Source organism: Monocercomonoides exilis (assembly GCF_001643675.1).
Source record: "Monocercomonoides exilis strain PA203 chromosome Unknown scaffold14-1859848, whole genome shotgun sequence".
NCBI classification, from domain to species: domain Eukaryota; phylum Preaxostyla; order Oxymonadida; family Polymastigidae; genus Monocercomonoides; species Monocercomonoides exilis.
Window position 1 is genome coordinate 823042 of NW_027150559.1, and position 18289 is coordinate 841330.

An 18289-nucleotide genomic window follows, 5' to 3' on the forward strand; every position below is an offset into this window, starting at 1 on the left:
ATTTATCAAAATAAATATGCAAAAATGAAAAGAAAAAACCTTAACAAATGAAATAAAATATTTCTCAAATAGCAATCAATCAAACATTACATTGTATGCATTTACAAAACACAAATTAATTAACTTTGATCTCTGCGTATTCTTCAATCTCCTCCAATTCATGGCACACGTTATCAAGCTCATTCCTCTCAAACAGATTCATCTTTTCCATCTCGCCAAATGGAGAGCACCAGCGAAAGACACTAACTGTATCTCCTTTCCATATTAATGTGACATCTGACACAGGAACAGCACTCCTCACAGTAACAGCAGATGGAATAATTGCTCTTGTCTTTTCCTTATCTTTGTCTTTTTTGCGCGAAAACAGGCTGAAGTTGAACCGAGATGTAGGAGCATTGGCAGGTTGCACTGGAACAATTGAAGCAGCTGCAGCTGCATTCTTGTCTTTGTCTTTGTCAGCCTTCCGAACCAAGCGAATAGAGACGATTCGTTTGTGTGTGCCTTGGAAAAGCACTCCACGACTGATGCTTGGAGGATCAATGCCCAAATTCACTCTCCACACGCTCAGCTCTCCCTCGCCTTCACCAAACACAGCAACCGTCCTGCCTTTGTTGTCAAAGCGGATAGCAGAAATTGCAGAAGAGCTGACTCCATCCACAGAACACACTCGCGATCCGCCAAATACATCGACAACGTTCAATGAATGCTTAGCCATCAGAGTCGAAGAAGACGATGAAGAAGACATTGAAGAAGAGGTGTTGGAAGAAGAAGGAGTTGCATAAGCCAAGAAAAGGGAACCAGAACACCCTTGCCCAACATTAGAAAACGGCTGTATGTAGAACGTGGCCATTGGATACAGCCAGCACAAGCACCTCACAAACGAGTACACCCACTTCTGTACAAACACACAGAAACCAGGTGTGAATTGCTGCTGCTTGGCAATCTTTGCTTTCGCCTTTGACGAACCAGACTTCTTCCCATAGCCAATCTCCGCAGCCACACAGTCTCCTACTCGCATCACAAATTCCACAATCAAATTCAGACGGCAGCTCATTGCGACAGACGTGTGACCGCCCAGAACCCATTCGCTCACAATAGCCATCCCAACAGCCACTCTTCGCTCATCGACACTCAAACGACTGAACATGGAAAGCCCGCTTTGTGTGGTGAAGATCCGAAGAACATGCGCCGCGAGTGTAGTTGGCGTCAAAGCCATCTGAGAAGAAAGATACAACTGCGAAACAGAAGAGCTCGAAGTAGAAGACGAAGAAGGTGCAGATGATTCATTCATCTTTTCCATAACCTTGTTCAGTAGTTCCATCATCTGCTCGCTTTCTTCCTTTCCGAATGTGAAAAGCGCCTTCAATGCAGTGTCATTCAAGGGCGAATGAGACACACCCACAATTCGATTTATTGAGCGAGATTGTTTGTTACTGTTTTGCAATGATGAATGATAAGCTGAGTCTCTTTGTGTTGATAGAACCGAAGCTGGGACATCTTTGTCAGGAGCGATGACTTCATTCATCTTTCTTCTCTTTTTCAGCGAATGTGTCACTATCCTCAGCGTCAGCACGGACAGTTTCCGTTTCTTCCACTCAATCTGATCCGAGCACAGATCGTCCAACAGATGGAGCTCTTCTTTTTCATCGGAGTCACTGATGATCGGTGTATTCTTTAAGTAGCTGTCAGACCAGTCTAAACATGCGCGCACAATTTCTTTGTCCTTCTCCAACGATGACACATCAAGCATTGTTCCATTCACACGATGCTCTTCACCAGATTCACCAGCTCCATCGTCTTCCACATCCGCTCCGCTTTCATTCCGTTCGATCGAATCCAAAAATAGAACACGGAGCAGCATTTGCACTTCGCCTGCACTCAAATAAGGTCTGTAAATTAGAATAAGCCAGCACAACAGCCAGATTCCTCCAGTCATCGACTCCACACCACCAGAAGACAAAACATCAAGTACGCTTCCAATCACACCTTCCACTCCAACTTGCATCGATCGCGAACCTCCACGCGATATTCCGATATCTCCGGCAAGCATTGTCGCAACAGATATGACTGAGAACAGAGAGGAAGCAGTGATTGCATTGGAAGAAGATGATAAAGATGAGCAAGACGAAAGAGGAAGCAGAGAAGAAGGCTGCAATGACTGAATGATAATCTCTCCATCGCTATTCTTCGTATCTTCTGTAACTGCTCCTTTTTTCGCAGAAGCTGTTTGTAATTGCTGTCTAAGCACAGACTTCATTCCAACAGTAAATTTGCTCTTCAAATCTTGTGGGTGGCATATTGCATCCTTTATACCACCAGTCCACGATGAATCAGGCAGGGTTATTGCTGTTGAAGAAGATGAATTAGCATTAGCTGCAGGCGATTCGTAATCAAACACGCTAAGCTCTGCAGCTGAAAGGCAGACGTTTATCAGCCGATGGAGATCCTTTTTCGGTATCCTCCGGATGAGCGAGTATGTCAGTCCTCGGGCAGCCTCACTCACACACAAACTGCCACTCCACGACAAAGAGATGGGAACACCCAAAGAACAGCGCTTGAGTGAGTAATGAGAGAATGTAGATTCATGAGAAGATGACAGCCCAGAAGATTGAGGACTAGTAGATGCCATGGCAGATGGTAAAGCATCAGCATTCCGAGGTTGATTGCTAAGAAGACGAGAAAAGGTCCCATTTGCTAGCGAAGCAACGATCGAAATTTCTCTCATCACAAATTCGTTCCATTCGTTGATAGCAGTCTTTGTTTTCTTCGCTCCACTGCTCGATGCTGTCACTGCCTCTTTTAATTGCTCTGTTCCAGCGATGTTGTTTGTGAGACCTGCAGCGCTGTCAGGAAGTACATCTGGCTCCACCTCCACTTCCTTTCCACCACTTCTCCACTCGTTGGGATTAGGATGAATAAACAGTGCATTTAGAAGAGAGATAACAGTCAGTGATGTTGACGTTGTAGCTTCAGGTGAGAGGCAAAAAGCAGATACTCCGTAAGAAGATGCAGGAAGTGCGAGTGTTATTGACTGAGGAGTCATGTTTCCCATTACAAGAGAAAGGCCTAATGCCGGCATCCCACAAACATCTGATAAACTTTTTTCATCTTTTCTATCTTGTTTATACAATTTTTTGCTTGTTTTTGAACTTCTCTTGCTTTTTCCAGAACTCTCTATCGAATATTCATTTGTATCGTTTGATAACGATGAATCATTTGCCTGCCCACTAACGGCATTCATAACATCCTGATCGTGGATGTTTGAAAGTCCCCATGGCAGTAGAGAATAAAGAAGACTCAGAAGCACACGCGCAACGTTGGCAACAGCCGAAGCAGATGCAGAAGAGCAGCTGGAAAGAATTGAAACAAGAGACGATTTTTGACGAGAGCGACGAGACTTTCGCTTGTTGATTGAATTCATTTTGTTCATCTGCTTTTCCTTTTCTGAATTCTGCTTTTTTCTTAAACCGAATTTGTCAGAGTTGTCAATGAACAGTTTGTCAAATGCGCCCTCAGCAATCAGAGGAGAGATATTAAATGAAGACCACGAGAATGAGGAAGATAAAGAAGAAGGATAATCCAGCAGAGGCGTTGGAGATTCCAATGCTCCCATCATTTGTTGGAGATCAGCGAATGGAAGAGGGATCGAATGCATACCGGGGAACATATCTTTCTTTGCATTCATTTTGCGTTTTCCTTTGTGAGACAATGAAGACGATGCACTCTTTGAATGAGGAGTAGTCGGAGAGTAATGAAATGTTGTTGAAGCCTTTGAGAAAGAGCCATCATGCTTCACCATGTTTTGTGCTTGCTGATTGGAATGAGCAGGCAATGAAGCGGCTGAAAGAGAAGAATATGAAGCAGAGTTTGCTTGTGCAGAAGAGAGAATGTTGACTCGTTCAGTTATCTTCTTCTTAGCCCAGCACGAAATGTTACGCTCAATCACTTTATCTTTCTGGCGCTTCTTCAGACTGGCCTTCTGTCCGCTCAGCAAAAGTCCCATGTATTCTCTGTCTGTGAAAAGCTTGTTCGATTTTCCAGATAATTGGTACATGTTGCTTGCATCTTCTTCTCCATCTGTGCTCAATAGCACTGCATCCAAATCCAAATCATCGATGTCTGTTTGTTCTGATTGAGGAGAGCTGCCTTCTGTTGACTCTTCTTCACTGCTTGAGCTGGATGTATCATTTGAATGGGAAGTTGTCTGATTCATTCCATCTTTACTGCAATTCTTCTCTTCTCTTTCCTTTTTGTCTGCATTTTGTGTTCCTTGTTTCTTTTTGCCCGAACACTTTTCAGTTGCAGTTTTCTTTTCTATTTCCTTTATCAGCTTCTTCACTTGCTTTGCCAGATGATCTCGAATATTGATCAATCGTTGCATTCTCCGCTGTTCTGGCGCAATTCCTCCGTTTGCATCTGACTCTGTCCCACACAAATTGTCATCCAATTTCAGTGTGCTCATAAACGAGCTGAGTATTTCAGTTGCTGCATTGACATCCAGTGAGCACAGAGGAATGGTCACTCTCGAATACGCTGAGTGCGCAGGCAAAGCGACATGGGCAATTGTAAGGGGAGAAAGAGAAGAAGGTGGGCAGGGCGTGTTTGCAGCAGCAACAGAAGGCGCTGTTGGACGTGGAGGAGGAGATGGAGGCACGACGAACAAGGAATACTGCTCAGAGGTGAGTGTCTGTGATGGATGAGAAGAAGAATGAATGGAAGAATTTGAAGGAAGAGCAGAAAGAGAACTCGAATTTGAAGAATTAGTAGTTGATGATGATGCTGAATTCAATATCTCCTGCGGAATCAGTGGATCTGAGGAGAATGAAGCATTTGCAGCAACAAGAGACTGCGGAGGAAGAGACGAAGAGGCAGCCTCGTTGAGTGTGGAGAGGAGAGAAGAGGAGATCTGCTGTCCAAACGAGGAGCGGCCGAAGAACGATGGGCGGCGGTTGAACTGCGGCGTGAGGAGGTCGATTGTGTCAGCAGCAGATGTCGATTGGGTGGAAGAAGAGAACACACTCGTCAGAGAAGACAAGATGGACGAGTTCTGCTGGCGCCAGGACGGCACACGGGAGACGCCGGAAGCAAAGTGCATGTTGTTTGAAGGATGCAGCAGAGACACGACAAGCGAAGAGACAGGAAGCAAAGAGGCAAAAGAGGAATGATTGAAATAGCGAGATTTGAGTAGAAGAGAAGAAGATTTGTATGAAAGATGCTTCTTTTCTTTTGAGACATTTTTCTGTTTTATTGTTTGTGGGATGTTCGAATGCAGAGAAGGAGGAAGAGAAAACTGCTCCGTTCGCTTGCGAGGTAAGGCAGGAGGAATAAACAGCTCAACTTCTGCTTTCTCAGGATTGGAACTTGTTGTCAGTGTTTTACCGTCAGCATCCGTCTTTGATTGTTCATTTGAAGGCAAAGGAGGAGTTGTCTGCACAATTATCGGATCAGCAACACTTTCCATTTCTCTTCTCATCTCTGCTATCTTTCCATTTTTCAGTGTCTGCTTAACACACTTTCTCATTGCCTTCATTTTCTCGCCCAACTCTTCCAGCGGAAATTCCAAGCCAAAATGGTCAAAGGAATTCTGTAAAAGTGATCCACCGCTCGCTGAAATCTGATGCCTCGTCTGTGCAGACGATCGCCGTGTGAGCGAAAGCCACTCACTTTGCGAACCGAACAGGCGGCGGAGGAAGCGGTTGGCTGAAGACGACGATGTCACAGAAGATGAAGAAATTCCTGTTAAAGGCAGAGTTTCGTCTGTGAAAAATTGCTTGATCCATTTGATAGTGCGAAGATCCTTCAGCGGAGTGGGATGGTATTGCTGTGACTTTTTGACAGGCAGTGAAGAAGCTGATGGATGTGCTGGCATCGTATTTGGAGCTGGCAAAGGAGAAATGACAGTTGAAGCAGGAGAAGATGTGTATGGAGAGAGTGAAGAAAACGAATTGGTTGATGGATACATCTGTGATGGCATATTCATCTCCATCATTTCCTTCTGCCTCATTTTCTCTTTCCTTTTCAGCGCTTTCTCTCTCTTTCTGAACATTTTGTTTCTCAAACATTCCCTCCGCACTTTTTCCAACTTGCGCATCACTTTCAGAAGAAGCACATCATCATTGTAAGTCTGCGAATTTCGCAGAACCTGCTTCCAGCCATCAATTGCCAAAGGATCAAAACGAGAAAATGTTCCAGATTTGCTTGAATGTTGCAATTTATCGTGTCTTCCCTTTTTCCTTTCAGTTAATTCTTCAACATCGCTGTCATGCCTGGCCATCCCAAAGCATTCCAACATCAGTCTTTCCTCCTCTTCTTCATCAGCGTCTGCCTTCTCTACTTCCTCCCACTTCTCCATGTTGATCCCAGATGAATGGTCTGTCAGCTGCGTCAGGAAGTCAAACGAGCGCGGATAGAAAGGTGTATAATTCGGCAAGGCCAGCTCATGTCCTCTTGTCAGAAGGAACAGCAGGAAAGAAGGCGTGGTGCGCAGAGAAGAAGGCAAAGATGGGAGATAATGAGTGAGTGCACTGCGAGATGCAGACTGGGCAAACGAGGAATTCAAAGAGGAGTTTGAGGAGAATGAAGGAGCAGGAGGTGGAAGCGAAGAGTGTGTTAGATCTGGAACCCAGTGCTGTGTGCGCTTCAGAGTGAACAGCTGATGCGGGAGAGAAGCGAAGATCTGCCTCATTCGAAGCTTTTCTCTCCAAAAGACAGATTCAAACACCCCGCTTGGCTCATCGCCTGCCCATCCTCCGCCTTCTCTCTGTTTGTCTGAAGTCTTTTGAGACAGCTTTTCTTTCTCTTTGGCCTTTTCCAGTTCTTTGTCTTTCTCATTTTTCCGTTTCTCCGACTCTTCTTCTGCACAGATCAAAGAAAGAATATCGTCAGCGTCTCCTCTCTTTATCTCTGTTCCAGTGTCAAGTGACACAAGCACAGCAGACAGGACTGTCAGATGAACAGGATGCGATGAAAGTGAAGACGAGTCATCAGAGAAATCATTCACTGAAGAACCTCTGGCAAGTTCATTGTGCAATGAAAGCGACTGAGGAATTGATGGTGGAATAACTGAAAGAAGATCAGAAGGAGCAAGATGGGGGATGATGAGAGGCGCAGTCGGATTAGCATTTTCAGTTAAAAATGACTCATTTCTTCTGAATGGTACAGGAGACTTGCGCATATATGAGCCAGCAGGTGAAAGAGACGCGATGTTCTGAAGAGAAGGCGGGCGGAGAGCGAACGAAGGAGACGGAGTGCGGGTGAGAGAAGGCTGATGTACAGGCGGAGGAGAGAGGAGCCCTTCGTGCAGAGAGGAAGGAGGAGTGACAGAAGGAGGAATAAACAGAGAGGGAGTGAGCGAATGAGGCACAGGAGAAGTTGGGTCCTGTGGAGAAAGCGAGGGAGAGGCGTGCAGAAGCGGAGGAGGTGATGCTGTTTGAGAGAAAGGAGAGTCATTGGCAGACAAGCGAGCACGCGGCGGGGCATCAACACGGCGAAAGAAGTCGCTTTGAAGCATCAGCGGTTGATGGACAGCAGAGACAGGGCGTGGATGATAAGAAGAAGAAGAAGAAGAAGACATGTTCACATTGACAGATGATTTTGGCTTGCTGCTCTGGTAAATCTGTGGTGAAGATGCAGAAGAGACCATGAACGACAGCACGGGTGAGTCGATAGAACCGGCATAGCGATGGAGAGAGCGGAGGTTGTGCTGCAGAGGATCAAAAGAAAGCTGCTGGGACTGGCTGTGCAGCAGAGAGGCAAATGAAGAAGATGTCTCCTGTTTGGAGAGGAGAGAGGAAAAAGTGCTTTTGAGGAGGGAAGGAGTGGAGGTGATGGAAAGGGTAGAGCGATGTCTGACAGATGAACGTGAAGATGCACTGAAATTTGATTGCTTTGATGTTAAATAGGAGGCCGAATAAGATGAATGAAGAGAAGAAGACTTTGGCGTGAAGGGGACAACAACAGACGCTGAGTGTGTGAGAAGCGGAGAGGAAAGAAGATGCGACGGGATGGCTTCGTATTTTGAACTGGTTCGGAGTTTTGAGAAGGACGTGGAAGGAATGTGTGAATGCTGGGCACGATGCGAGAAACGAGCAAGTGGAGGAGATGTTGCAGGTATCAGAGTGTAGCTGCGAGCGTGCTGTTTGTTAATTAATGCTCCATTTGAACTCTTCTCAAAAGAAGAAGCAGAAACAGAAGAATTGGATGATATCTCTTCTTTGCTTAGCAGTAAATCGAATGAGCTTTGTGAGTGCAGCTTGAGTGAGACAGACATCGAAGGCAATGTCGTGGGAGGCGGATCGAGTCTGTTGGAGACAACAGGCCGATGCACAATCATCTTCTCTGGCGGCTCTTCGACTGCTTTGGCTGATGAAACGGTTTCAAGAGGAGAAGGAAAATGAGAAGAAGAAGGAGTTGAAGAAGAAGAAGAAGAAAGAGCAGAGAAAGGAGAGGGTTGAAGAAGAGAAGGTGGTGATATTGCATGTGACTGGGCAGAAGATATGACTTGAGGCTGGAGTCTATTCAGAGATTGGCTAAACTCCTTCTTTGGCTGGCTCTGTGAAGCTGGCACAGATGCCTTTGTGTCGATGAGCGAAGGCGGAAGAGGCAGATTATCGAGTATTTGCTGGATGTCATCTATTGCCTCTTCTTTGCTCTCTTCCCCACCGGAATCTTCAGACACCTCTTCTGATTCGAGTATCACTTGCACTTTCGAAGAAGAGTTCTCCACTAAACCTGCAAAACCCTCTGCTTTCTCGTTTTTGTGTTCGTCTGCCTCTCTTTTTGTGATTGTCTCTATTCCTCTCAGCACCATCTCTTCCCACCTCACCCAGCTTCTCCTCTCTTCCTCTTCTCTTCTTTCTCTCTGTCTGTCTTGTTCTCCTTCCAAGTTCTCAAATATGTCACACAGAGACCGCTGGAACTGATAGGCACGCTCGATATTCGATGTCTTGTTGCCTGCCCAGCCAGGAAACGGGCTCGGATGCGAAAGGAAGAACGGGAAATTTGTGGTTGTGGTGGTGACTGTTGGAGGAGTCTGGGGAGAAGACGAGGGTGTTTGCTTAGTGACGACAGCTGTTCCTGTGTGCTTTGTGAAGAACAGCAGGCCATCGTCGAAGTATCCGTGTGCAGAGACAAATCCGAGCGATGCAGATGACTGGAAGAAAAGAGAAGGCGGGAGCATCGGAAGCAGATGGGACAGAGTGGCGGTGGATGAAAAGGGGAAAGTGTATTTCTCCGAAGATGGCAAAGATAAAGATGCAGGTGATGCAGAACAGGAAGGGCAGTTGCACTTGCTTTTTCTGCTTAAGGTGGGATTGGACACGATAAAAGAGAGAGGAGAAGAGAAAAACAGAGGAGCAGCGGGGAGGAAAGGCAGAACAGGAGCAGCAGTGTGACGAGCAGCTGTGGAAGTCAGTGATGGCAAAGTGTATGCAGCAGAAGATGAAGCAGAACTGACAGGTTTTGAAGGAGAAAGCTTTGCAAACGAAAAAGGATAAGCAGAGTTTCCATCAACGTCAGATGGAGATGACAAACTTGAGCCAAACGTAAATGAAGGAAGCGAAGCATTTGACAAGGATGCCTTGTGAATGTTCTTTCTTTCCATTGCTCTGCTGTTTCTGTTCGAGTTGTAATACTTCTGCGTCTCAAGGCCAGCTGTGCTGTTTGACGGCGAGTGCAACTGCTGTGGAGAAGAAGACGAGGAAGAAGCAGGAGATAGTGTTTGTGCCATCACATTGGACGGCGGAGTGAAGAAAGAAGGAGTCAGAACAGTTGGCTGAGGCTGCTGCGACTGTGACTGAGAAGGAGACATCTTGTACTGGAAGAGTGCAGGCGTTGTGGCAACTGAAAGTTCCTGATCAGCGTCAGACAGATCCATCACAATGGGCTTCTCATGCTGCCATCGCTGGATTGCCCTCTCCTGGTCAGCCTCTGCCACTGACAGGATGCGCGTGCTGCTGAGCGAAGGGCGCGGAGAAACAGGGCTGAATGGTGAGTCAAATGGAGATGAGAAAGGTGGAGCGGCTGCTTCGTGTGCTTTGTTGCTACTGCTGCCGTTGCTTTCTTTTTCTTCTCTGATTCTTCTCTGTCTCTCTTCTTCTTCTTCTCTTTCTCTCTCTTCGAATTCCCTCTCTTTCCTTCTCTTCAACCTTTCCACATCGCTCATTTTACTTCTTCTTCTTCTCCTCATGTCACTTTCATACTCCTCTGCTGTTTTTGTTCTTTCAGTCACAATACACAGCGAATTGAGATGTGCTGACCAGTTAACACTTCGCACAATGTTCAGTGGAGACGAGGAAGGAGGAGGAACAACAAAAAGCGTCTGCAGAAGATCTAACCGAATCACAGACACAACACCCGAAATGTCTGCAGCTGCAAACATCGAGCGCCAGCGAGTGAATGGAGAAGACAGAGAAGAATGTGGAATATCAAGTGGATTGTGCATCAGATGTCGCAATGGCAGGCCATTCTTCGCTCTGGCTGAGGCTTCAGGAAGACCAATGAGGTGATGGCAATTGGGATAGTGTGATTGGCAGATGGCTCGGAATCGTATGAGTCTTTGAAGCACAGTCAGATCAGAAAGCACAGAAGTTGGCTGCGATGGCTTGAAGTCAGAGGAAGATGAAGGTATCTTCTTTTCTTTTCTTTTCGCCTCTGACTCTTTTTTTTCTTGTTCTGTCTCCTTATCGTCGCGCCCAACATCGCAATCTTCATCTGCACTTGAATGTTGACTGCCAAAGAACTCTCTGTCTAGTTCTTCTTCCAGAGACGAGCAACTGAAACTGTCTGAATCCTCCTCCTCATCATCATCATTTATTGTGTCTAACGAAGCATCCATCTCTTTCTCACTCTCTCCATCACTGCTCAACTCTGTGTCCTGATATTCATTGTCCAGCGATCTGTCGCTGAGGCTGGAGTAATACTCCTCCTCCTCATCGTTCGCATACTCATCTCCTTCATCCACCATCGCAAAGCCAAAATCTTCGTCTGCATCGTCGCTGTCTGAGCTCGACGACAAGTCCGAAGACGAATCTCCTTCAAAGCCAACCACCTCCACTCGCTTGCTCTCCCCCTTCTGGTTCACACTCATCCCCATCCCGACACCCGTGCCCATGTTCTTCAGCCTCCGCCTCCTTCTCCTCACTTCCCTGTCGATCTCCTTCTTCTTCTTCGCCTCCAGCCGCTGCAGCTTCTTCCGCATGCCCCGCTTCATCGCCTGCTTCTTCTCAATCATCTCGTCCTCGCCCACATTCCCCCAGCCGTTACGGAACACCCTCAGCTGCTTCAGCCCGCCCTTCTTCAGCTTGTTCTTCTCCTGTGTCTGTGGAAGAGGTCTGAGCTGCGGTGGGATGGTGTTCTGTTTGATCAGCGCGCGCAGCAGCTTCTTCTTCTGCAGCTTGTAATCAGCATCGAACAGGCGGAGAATATCCAACTCGTCGAATGTGAGTGAATGAGGCAGGCGACGCGTCTGAAGGGGTGTCAGAACGGGCTGGAAGGGAGGCATTTGAGAAGACTGAGAAGAAGAGGAGGAAGAGGATGAAGAAGCAGATGATGAAGATTGAGGAAACTGTTGAGAAGAAGAAGAGGTAGAAGAAGAAGAGGCAGAGGAAGAAGATAAAGTAGATTGTGTATTCTGAATAGAAGAGCCAACACCTTCAAACTGAAGATGACCCAATGGTGTAGGAGAAGGAGGAGGAAGGGAAGGAGAGGCAGAAGGGATTCTTGGAGGCTCCGAAGATAGAGAAGAGAGAGAAGACACAACAGGAATGGAAGAAGGCGACAGAGGGACAGCATCAATTTGCTCAGGAAGATAAGCAGGAGGGGCAGAGATGCATAGCGAAGGGGCGCTGCTGGCTGGGGAGATGGATAAGGTGGTTGAATTGGTGCTGGAAAGAGAGAAGACAGAAGAAGATGTTGAAGAAGAAGAAGAAGGGGAAGAAGATGATGAAGGAGGAGGAGGAGGAGGAGGTGGTGGTGGTGTTGGCTGAAGTGGAGATTTAGAATCTGAAGTGCTTAGCTGTGCAGAAGAAGGAGCTGATTGTTGTTGTGTTGGAGAAGATATGGAAGCAGATTGAGTGCGAGAGGGAGGCTGAGAAGAAGGAGGATGTGGTGGCTGAGGTGGATGAGGTGGCTGATTGGATGAAAGAGAAGAAGAAGAAGGAGGAGGAGGAGCATTTGATGGAGATAAAGCAGATGCAGATGAAGAAGGTGAAAGAGATGGCATTCCCATTGGAGAATGAGAGAGAGGAAGAGGAGGCGGAGGTGGTGGTGGAGGAGGATGTGTTGGTCGAATTGGAAGAGAACCAGTTTGTGTTCGTGTGTTTACGTCACTTTGCATCGTCTGAGGCATATTTTGTTGTTCTGCTCTGAATGATGATGATGATGATGAAGCAGTGGCCATTGACGACGATGATGATGTTGTTATTGAAGGTGAAATGCCGCTTTTCTGTTGTGTGTTGAGTGATGGCTGAAAAGGTGAAGAAGCAGGAAGAGAAGGAGTAATACTTGCAGCTGGGGAAGGAGAATAGGAAGAGGAAGATGGAGAATTGCCCATAATTTTGGAAGACAGCGATGAAATGAAAGAAGACGCCGACTCAGAAAAAGTAGGGGCAGCTGCCGAGTCAACAACCGACTGCATCATTTCGATGTTCTTTGCGCTTCTTCTCTGCTTCCTCTCTTCTTTGATTCTCTCTTGTTCTCTTATTCTCTCCTTCTCTTGCTCATCTTCAGGCGGCTCAGCAATAAATGCGATGGGCGCAGAATGAGTTGAGAAGGAGTGGAGAAGGCAGCCCAGGCGGAGGGAGAAGAGATGGAGAAGATTGGTTGGTTGAACTGAAGAAGAAGAAGAGGAAGAGGAGGAGGAGGAAGAAGAGGGGAAAGAAGAAGAAGAAGATGATGATGATAATGATGAAGTAGATGAAGTTGCAGTGCCTACCAACAGAAGATGAGGAAAGCAGCGAGGGATGTGGATGAGTGTGACACGCTCTTTTTGTGCAGTTGAAAGAGTAATGTGAGAGGGAAATCTGTTGATCTCATCATTTTGTCCAATTTCATCTTTTTCGCTTTGTTTGCTTGAGGAAACAATTTCTTGTTTTATTTCATCTTTCTTCTCTTTCAACGTGTTGTGATCATCTTTTAACTGTTTGTTATTCCGTTCCTCTTTTTCTTTTTTAGCAGAACGCTGTTTATATGCACAAGAACGAGAAGAAGTGAAGTGAGTCTGCAGCTGTGTGTGAGTGGATGCACATGAAGTGTGGAGAAATGCAAAGTCCAAAGGAAAACTTGAAGAATTGCGAAATGTAGTGAATTTAGCAGAAGAGCTTGCTGAATGAGAAGAAGCAGAGGAAGATGTTTTGCAGTTTGCTAAGAGCAGGCCGAAGGGAGTGTTGAGGACATTTGAGAGAGGAGAGGAGAAGTATACAGACCTCTGAAGAGGAGAAAGAGAGAGAGGAGAAAGAGAAGAGAGGGAAGAAGAAGAGGAGGAGGAAGAGAGGGAAGAGAGAAAGAGGGAAGAAGGTGCTTCTTTCAGCAGAGACGGGACAAGTGACAAGAGAAGACGAGAAAGAGAAGAATGCGATAGAGTCTGGAACAAATCAAGTGGTGTTATCATTGAATGACCCTTGTGAGTTTTTGCTTGGCTGTCTTTTGAACATTCTTTGATGGAATCTTTCTGATCGCATTCAGCTTTGTCTTTCATGTCATCTTCATGTTGAAGTTGACTGAAGTTTTCATTGTTGTTGTTGTTATGATTAATATAATGATGATGATGAGTATGAGTCTGATAATTATGCCCTTGAAGCTTTGAAGCAGCAGCAGCTTTCATATTTCTCCGCTTCATCTGCTCTTTCAGTGCTGTCTTGAAGTAAAGTGTGAATGAATCCACATTCTTCAGAGTGGGTATCATCGAAAGCAGCCGAATGAGCAGCTTTGACCGTTTTTTGAGTCGTAAAAGTGTTCTTTGCAATTTTTCAGATGAAGAATTTTCATCTTTCTTTGCTTTGTTTTCAATATTTTCAGTTAATTTTTCTTCTTTTTCTTCGTTTTCTTGTTCAATCATGTTGATTGTGCGTGCAATCTGCTCCATCTCCTCTGCAATTGCCTCAAAAAGAGCACCATAAAGGACAGAACTGAATGGAATGGGCGAACACGACGAAGAAGACGTGAGGATGCGCCGGGTGTGCTGAAAGGGAATAAGTTCAGAATCAAACATGGCAGGCGAAGATGAGAGAGAAACAAGCGGAGAAGAAGAAGGAGAAGAAGGAGAAGAAGGAGAAGAAGAAGAAGATGATGACGACGATGATGATGACGATGGATAATTGTTCAATGTTCCGTTTTGCTTTTTCAATAATTGATTCGTTTCTGTTTCTCTTCTGTGAAACAGCGGGAAAGGAGAAATCTGTATTTGTCCATCATCAGTTGCACGATGAAGCAGAAGATGAGGAAGAAGCGGATTTTGAGCAAGAACAGTTGTTGTTACAGCTGGTGAGTGCTGAAGCTGTTGAGACTGTTGAGGTAACTTTGTTTGCTTCTCTGTTTGTCCAAATCTTTTTGGGGTTGCATTCAAATCGAATGCGCGTGCGAAGAGAGCCAAAGGAAGAGGCACGACAATCAGTGAGTCGTTGACAAGGGGAGAATTCGACAGGAAAGACGAGTGTGGCACAAATGGAGGGACAAAACGAGAGGTACACAGAATTCGATGTTTTGAGGCGATGCTTTTGAAAGAGAGGGAAGAAGACTTGCGATGAACGGGGTTTGGCTGAGTCTCATTTTGGTGCTGATGCAAAGGCTGAGGAATATCCAGACTGATGTCTTCATTTGACTCTTTGGCATACTCATCTGGTTTATTTTGGCATTCTCTTTCAATTTTTCTCTTCTTCATCACTGCTTCTTCTCCTCTTCCTTCTTCATATTGACATTCATATCCATCATATTCATTCCATCTGCTGCTGCTGTTGCTGTTATTGTTGTGTGTCTCCACAATCTGTGCCTGGAAGATTGTGCCATCACATCCACCACACACAACATGCCCTGTCTCGCTGATGTGGATGGATGATGCATGCAGAAGCTCATAACGCTGCTCAGGTGAAAGAAACACAGGTGGAGCAATAGACGACGAAATAGAACTTGGTTGAAGTTGGGATGAAGCGCTTGCAAAGGGAATGGATTGTGTTTTGTTCTGACTGGGTGAATACGAATTGAGAGTGCGCGGAGAGAAGAAGAAGACAGTCACCAGATGAAGAGATATCAGATGGGGATGAGAAAGCGGAGTTGGCTGCATATCTTCATCAGTATCGTCATCAGCATCTTCTGAGCTTTCAATCTCTTCTGCTTCTTCTGTGTCTTCTGAACCATCTTTTGCATGTCCTCTATGAGAGTGCTGTTTGGCTCTTGTCTTTCTCTGCTCGTTGTCGTCGTAGTCGCTCAGACACTCAAACAGAACTGATTCGCTGCTGCTGTCTAAAGTAGATTCAGATCTGCTTGTTTCACGAAAAGCATTTTGTGAATGATGTGTTTCTTTGTCATTTTCAAATGTCCTTTCAGAGTTTTCTTTCTTTTTCTCTTTCTCTTTCTTTTTCTTCTTCGAGTTGCATGATTTGGCCTTTGAGGAAGGCTTTTCCATGATGATGTCAAACACAAAGAAAATAGGATGTGCTGTGTAGAGAACAAGTGTGTTCGAACCGCAAAATGCTCCGCCTTTCCAAAATGTCGATGGATTCGGAGAAGATGAAGAAGAAGAAGAAGATGATGATGATGATGAATATTCAGATGAGCGTGCAAAATTTGGGAGAACAGAAGGAAATTTGGAGTCTTCGGGAAAAGGAAAGAGAGAAACAGCTGCTTCAGATGTGTTCTTTTTATTATGTGATAAACTTTGTAAATTTTGTGTCATTGATTTATTTAGCTCACTTTTTATTTTCTCTTTTCTGCTGTTGTTTTCATTCTCCTCGCTTCTTTCTCCCATTCGAACACTCTCTTCCTTTACGGACAACGAATTAACAGCTGTCTGCTCAGCTAGAGCGATTTCGAGTGCTTTTTGCATCGAATCAGGAGTGAGTGCAGAGACTGAGACACACGGCAGCAGCTGAGAGGCAAGAAAGAGCACAGCCACAGTTGGAGTGACAAGAAGAAGGAAGGACACACATTGAGATGAAGAAGAGTTGGATTTGACATTACTCAGAGAAATCGGGTGTGAAGATATGATACTCCCATCGATGCTAACCATCTTGCGATACAACGGACCCTCAGAGCGTGGCTTCAGTTTGTTCGAAGGCCGCTCAGCTGAAAGCTGCAATGTTGGTGTGGTTTGTGAAGATGACTTCAATTTTGATGCAATTTGTATCAGATGAGGATATCGCAGCAAAGTGGAGTCGTCGTTGCCTCTCTTTCTGTCGCGATGTGGAGATCTTAGTACAGCCTGCTTTTTCTCATTTCTGCGCATCTGCATTATCTGGTGGAGCACTGCTCGGAGGCCTTTCTGTCTGATCTCGTCTTCAGTCATTAGAAGTCTCGCATAGTCGAGTCGAATAATCAACGGATGCGGTCTGCATGAAAAATGTCTGAGATGTTTAAAGTTATGACCAAAATGAGAATCGTTTGAATTTCTTTCCTTTTCTCTTTGTCGTTTTTTGTCTTCAGCTCGTTTCTCGTCAACAACAATTGAAATACTGTCGAGGCACGTTTGGATTCCCATGAGCTTCTGAACGCATTCTCCTTGCGAATTCATAATTGATGCAAACGGGAATAGCAACATCTGCGAGTCAAGGGAGTAAGATATTAATACTTAAAAGCAAAAACAAAATTCAAAAAAAAATGTATGCTGGTTAATAAGACTTACCATTAACTTCATTCTTTGTTGAAAGGCACACGCTGCGGACCCATTTCTCATGACCAACGCACAAGCACACGACTTTAAGGAAAAATGGATCAATTATATATATTTCGTTGAAATGTCCTGTTACAGCAGCGAGACCCAACGTAAGATTAATAATTGATGTCGGTTTGCCAACAGGAAACGGAAAGGATCCAAATAAAGATCCGTTTGAAAGATCCCAAACATTTATATCATGATTGTCATGAACTGTGAAAAGAAATAAATTACGTACATCCAAAATAGACAAAAGTTTGTTCAAAAAAAGAATGTTGAAATAATACCTGAGATTGCCAACTGCTTTTGGTGCGTATGTGTTATACAGATTGATAAAACTGGAGAGCAAGAAGAAGGAATCATGACGAATTGTGCATTGAGCGTTTGATCAGTGCGATTAAATGGATTTGGCCCCCATTTGCAAAGCATGCCAGTAGTTGTCCCAGTAACAATTTCTCTTTCGTCTGGTGTTGCACATAAAACAGTGATGTCATGTTGAGGGACGGCTGTCCATAAAACAAATGGGAAGCGCAGAGACATAGAAAATTATGAAGATGATGTTTAAGATTATTATTGTGGTTAGATCTTATTGCTTTCTAAATATTTATTTTTCGATTTTCAAATTGAATATTTGTTCCTCCAAAGGAAAAACGCAATATTGAATAAGTCTGTTCTACCAATTTTTGTATATAAATTATTTATTATTTCATTAAAATTAACACGCAACTTGTATGAAAAAAATATACTTTCTACACAATTCAAAACCTATCATTCATTGAATAAGAGAAAAATATTCTCGTGGTCGTAATGGAAAAAAATACTGTTTATGCTTACAAAATATAAATCTCCCACGAACAGCAAACAATTTACGTTTGATATCTCAGAATGAACAAAAAGTGAAATGAAAATTCAAATTAGATATTCAAAAACGAACAGAAAAGAAATCAAAAATTACAATTTACGAGTGATCCCTCACTAAACAGTCGCCATAACAGTCCATGAAATTACAGAATCTGCTCAAAAAGATTAAATTATAAACACAAGTACAAATATTATTGAGTCAAAATCAATGAATTAAAAAAAATAAACATATACGTTCAAAAGCAAAAACAAAACTATAATTGGTTAAAAAATAAATTATTGTGACGCTCAAATGAAATACAAATACAAAATTTAGTATTGCAATTCAAGTTAAAGAGATTTTGTGTGCTAATAATAAAATAATAAACGGTTATAATTAACGCACATTAACACTAAAATATGAATAAAATAATAAAAGCTAAGTAAAAAAGGTGGTAATTGCAAATCAAAAAAAATTAATATAAAATAAATAATATATACATTCTCTATAATGGTGAAATCATCGAGCACAAAAACCAAAAACATGTTTCCATTTCACAGAAAATTTGCTACAAGATATAAAGAAAA

The 18289-nt window shown here is 44.2% G+C and overlaps 1 protein-coding gene across 1 annotated transcript; it reads right to left on the reverse strand.

Annotated features, from left to right (window-relative positions):
• Positions 1 to 115: 115 nt before the first annotated feature.
• MONOS_2194 (uncharacterized protein) lies at positions 116 to 17401 on the reverse strand (the record flags this gene model as incomplete). Its single annotated transcript, XM_067872100.1, has 4 exons — positions 116 to 13277; positions 13422 to 16776; positions 16832 to 17074; positions 17149 to 17401. 4 exons carry the CDS (start codon positions 17399 to 17401, stop codon positions 116 to 118), a joined length of 17013 nt encoding a protein of 5670 aa, XP_067730355.1.
• Positions 17402 to 18289: the final 888 nt, after the last annotated feature.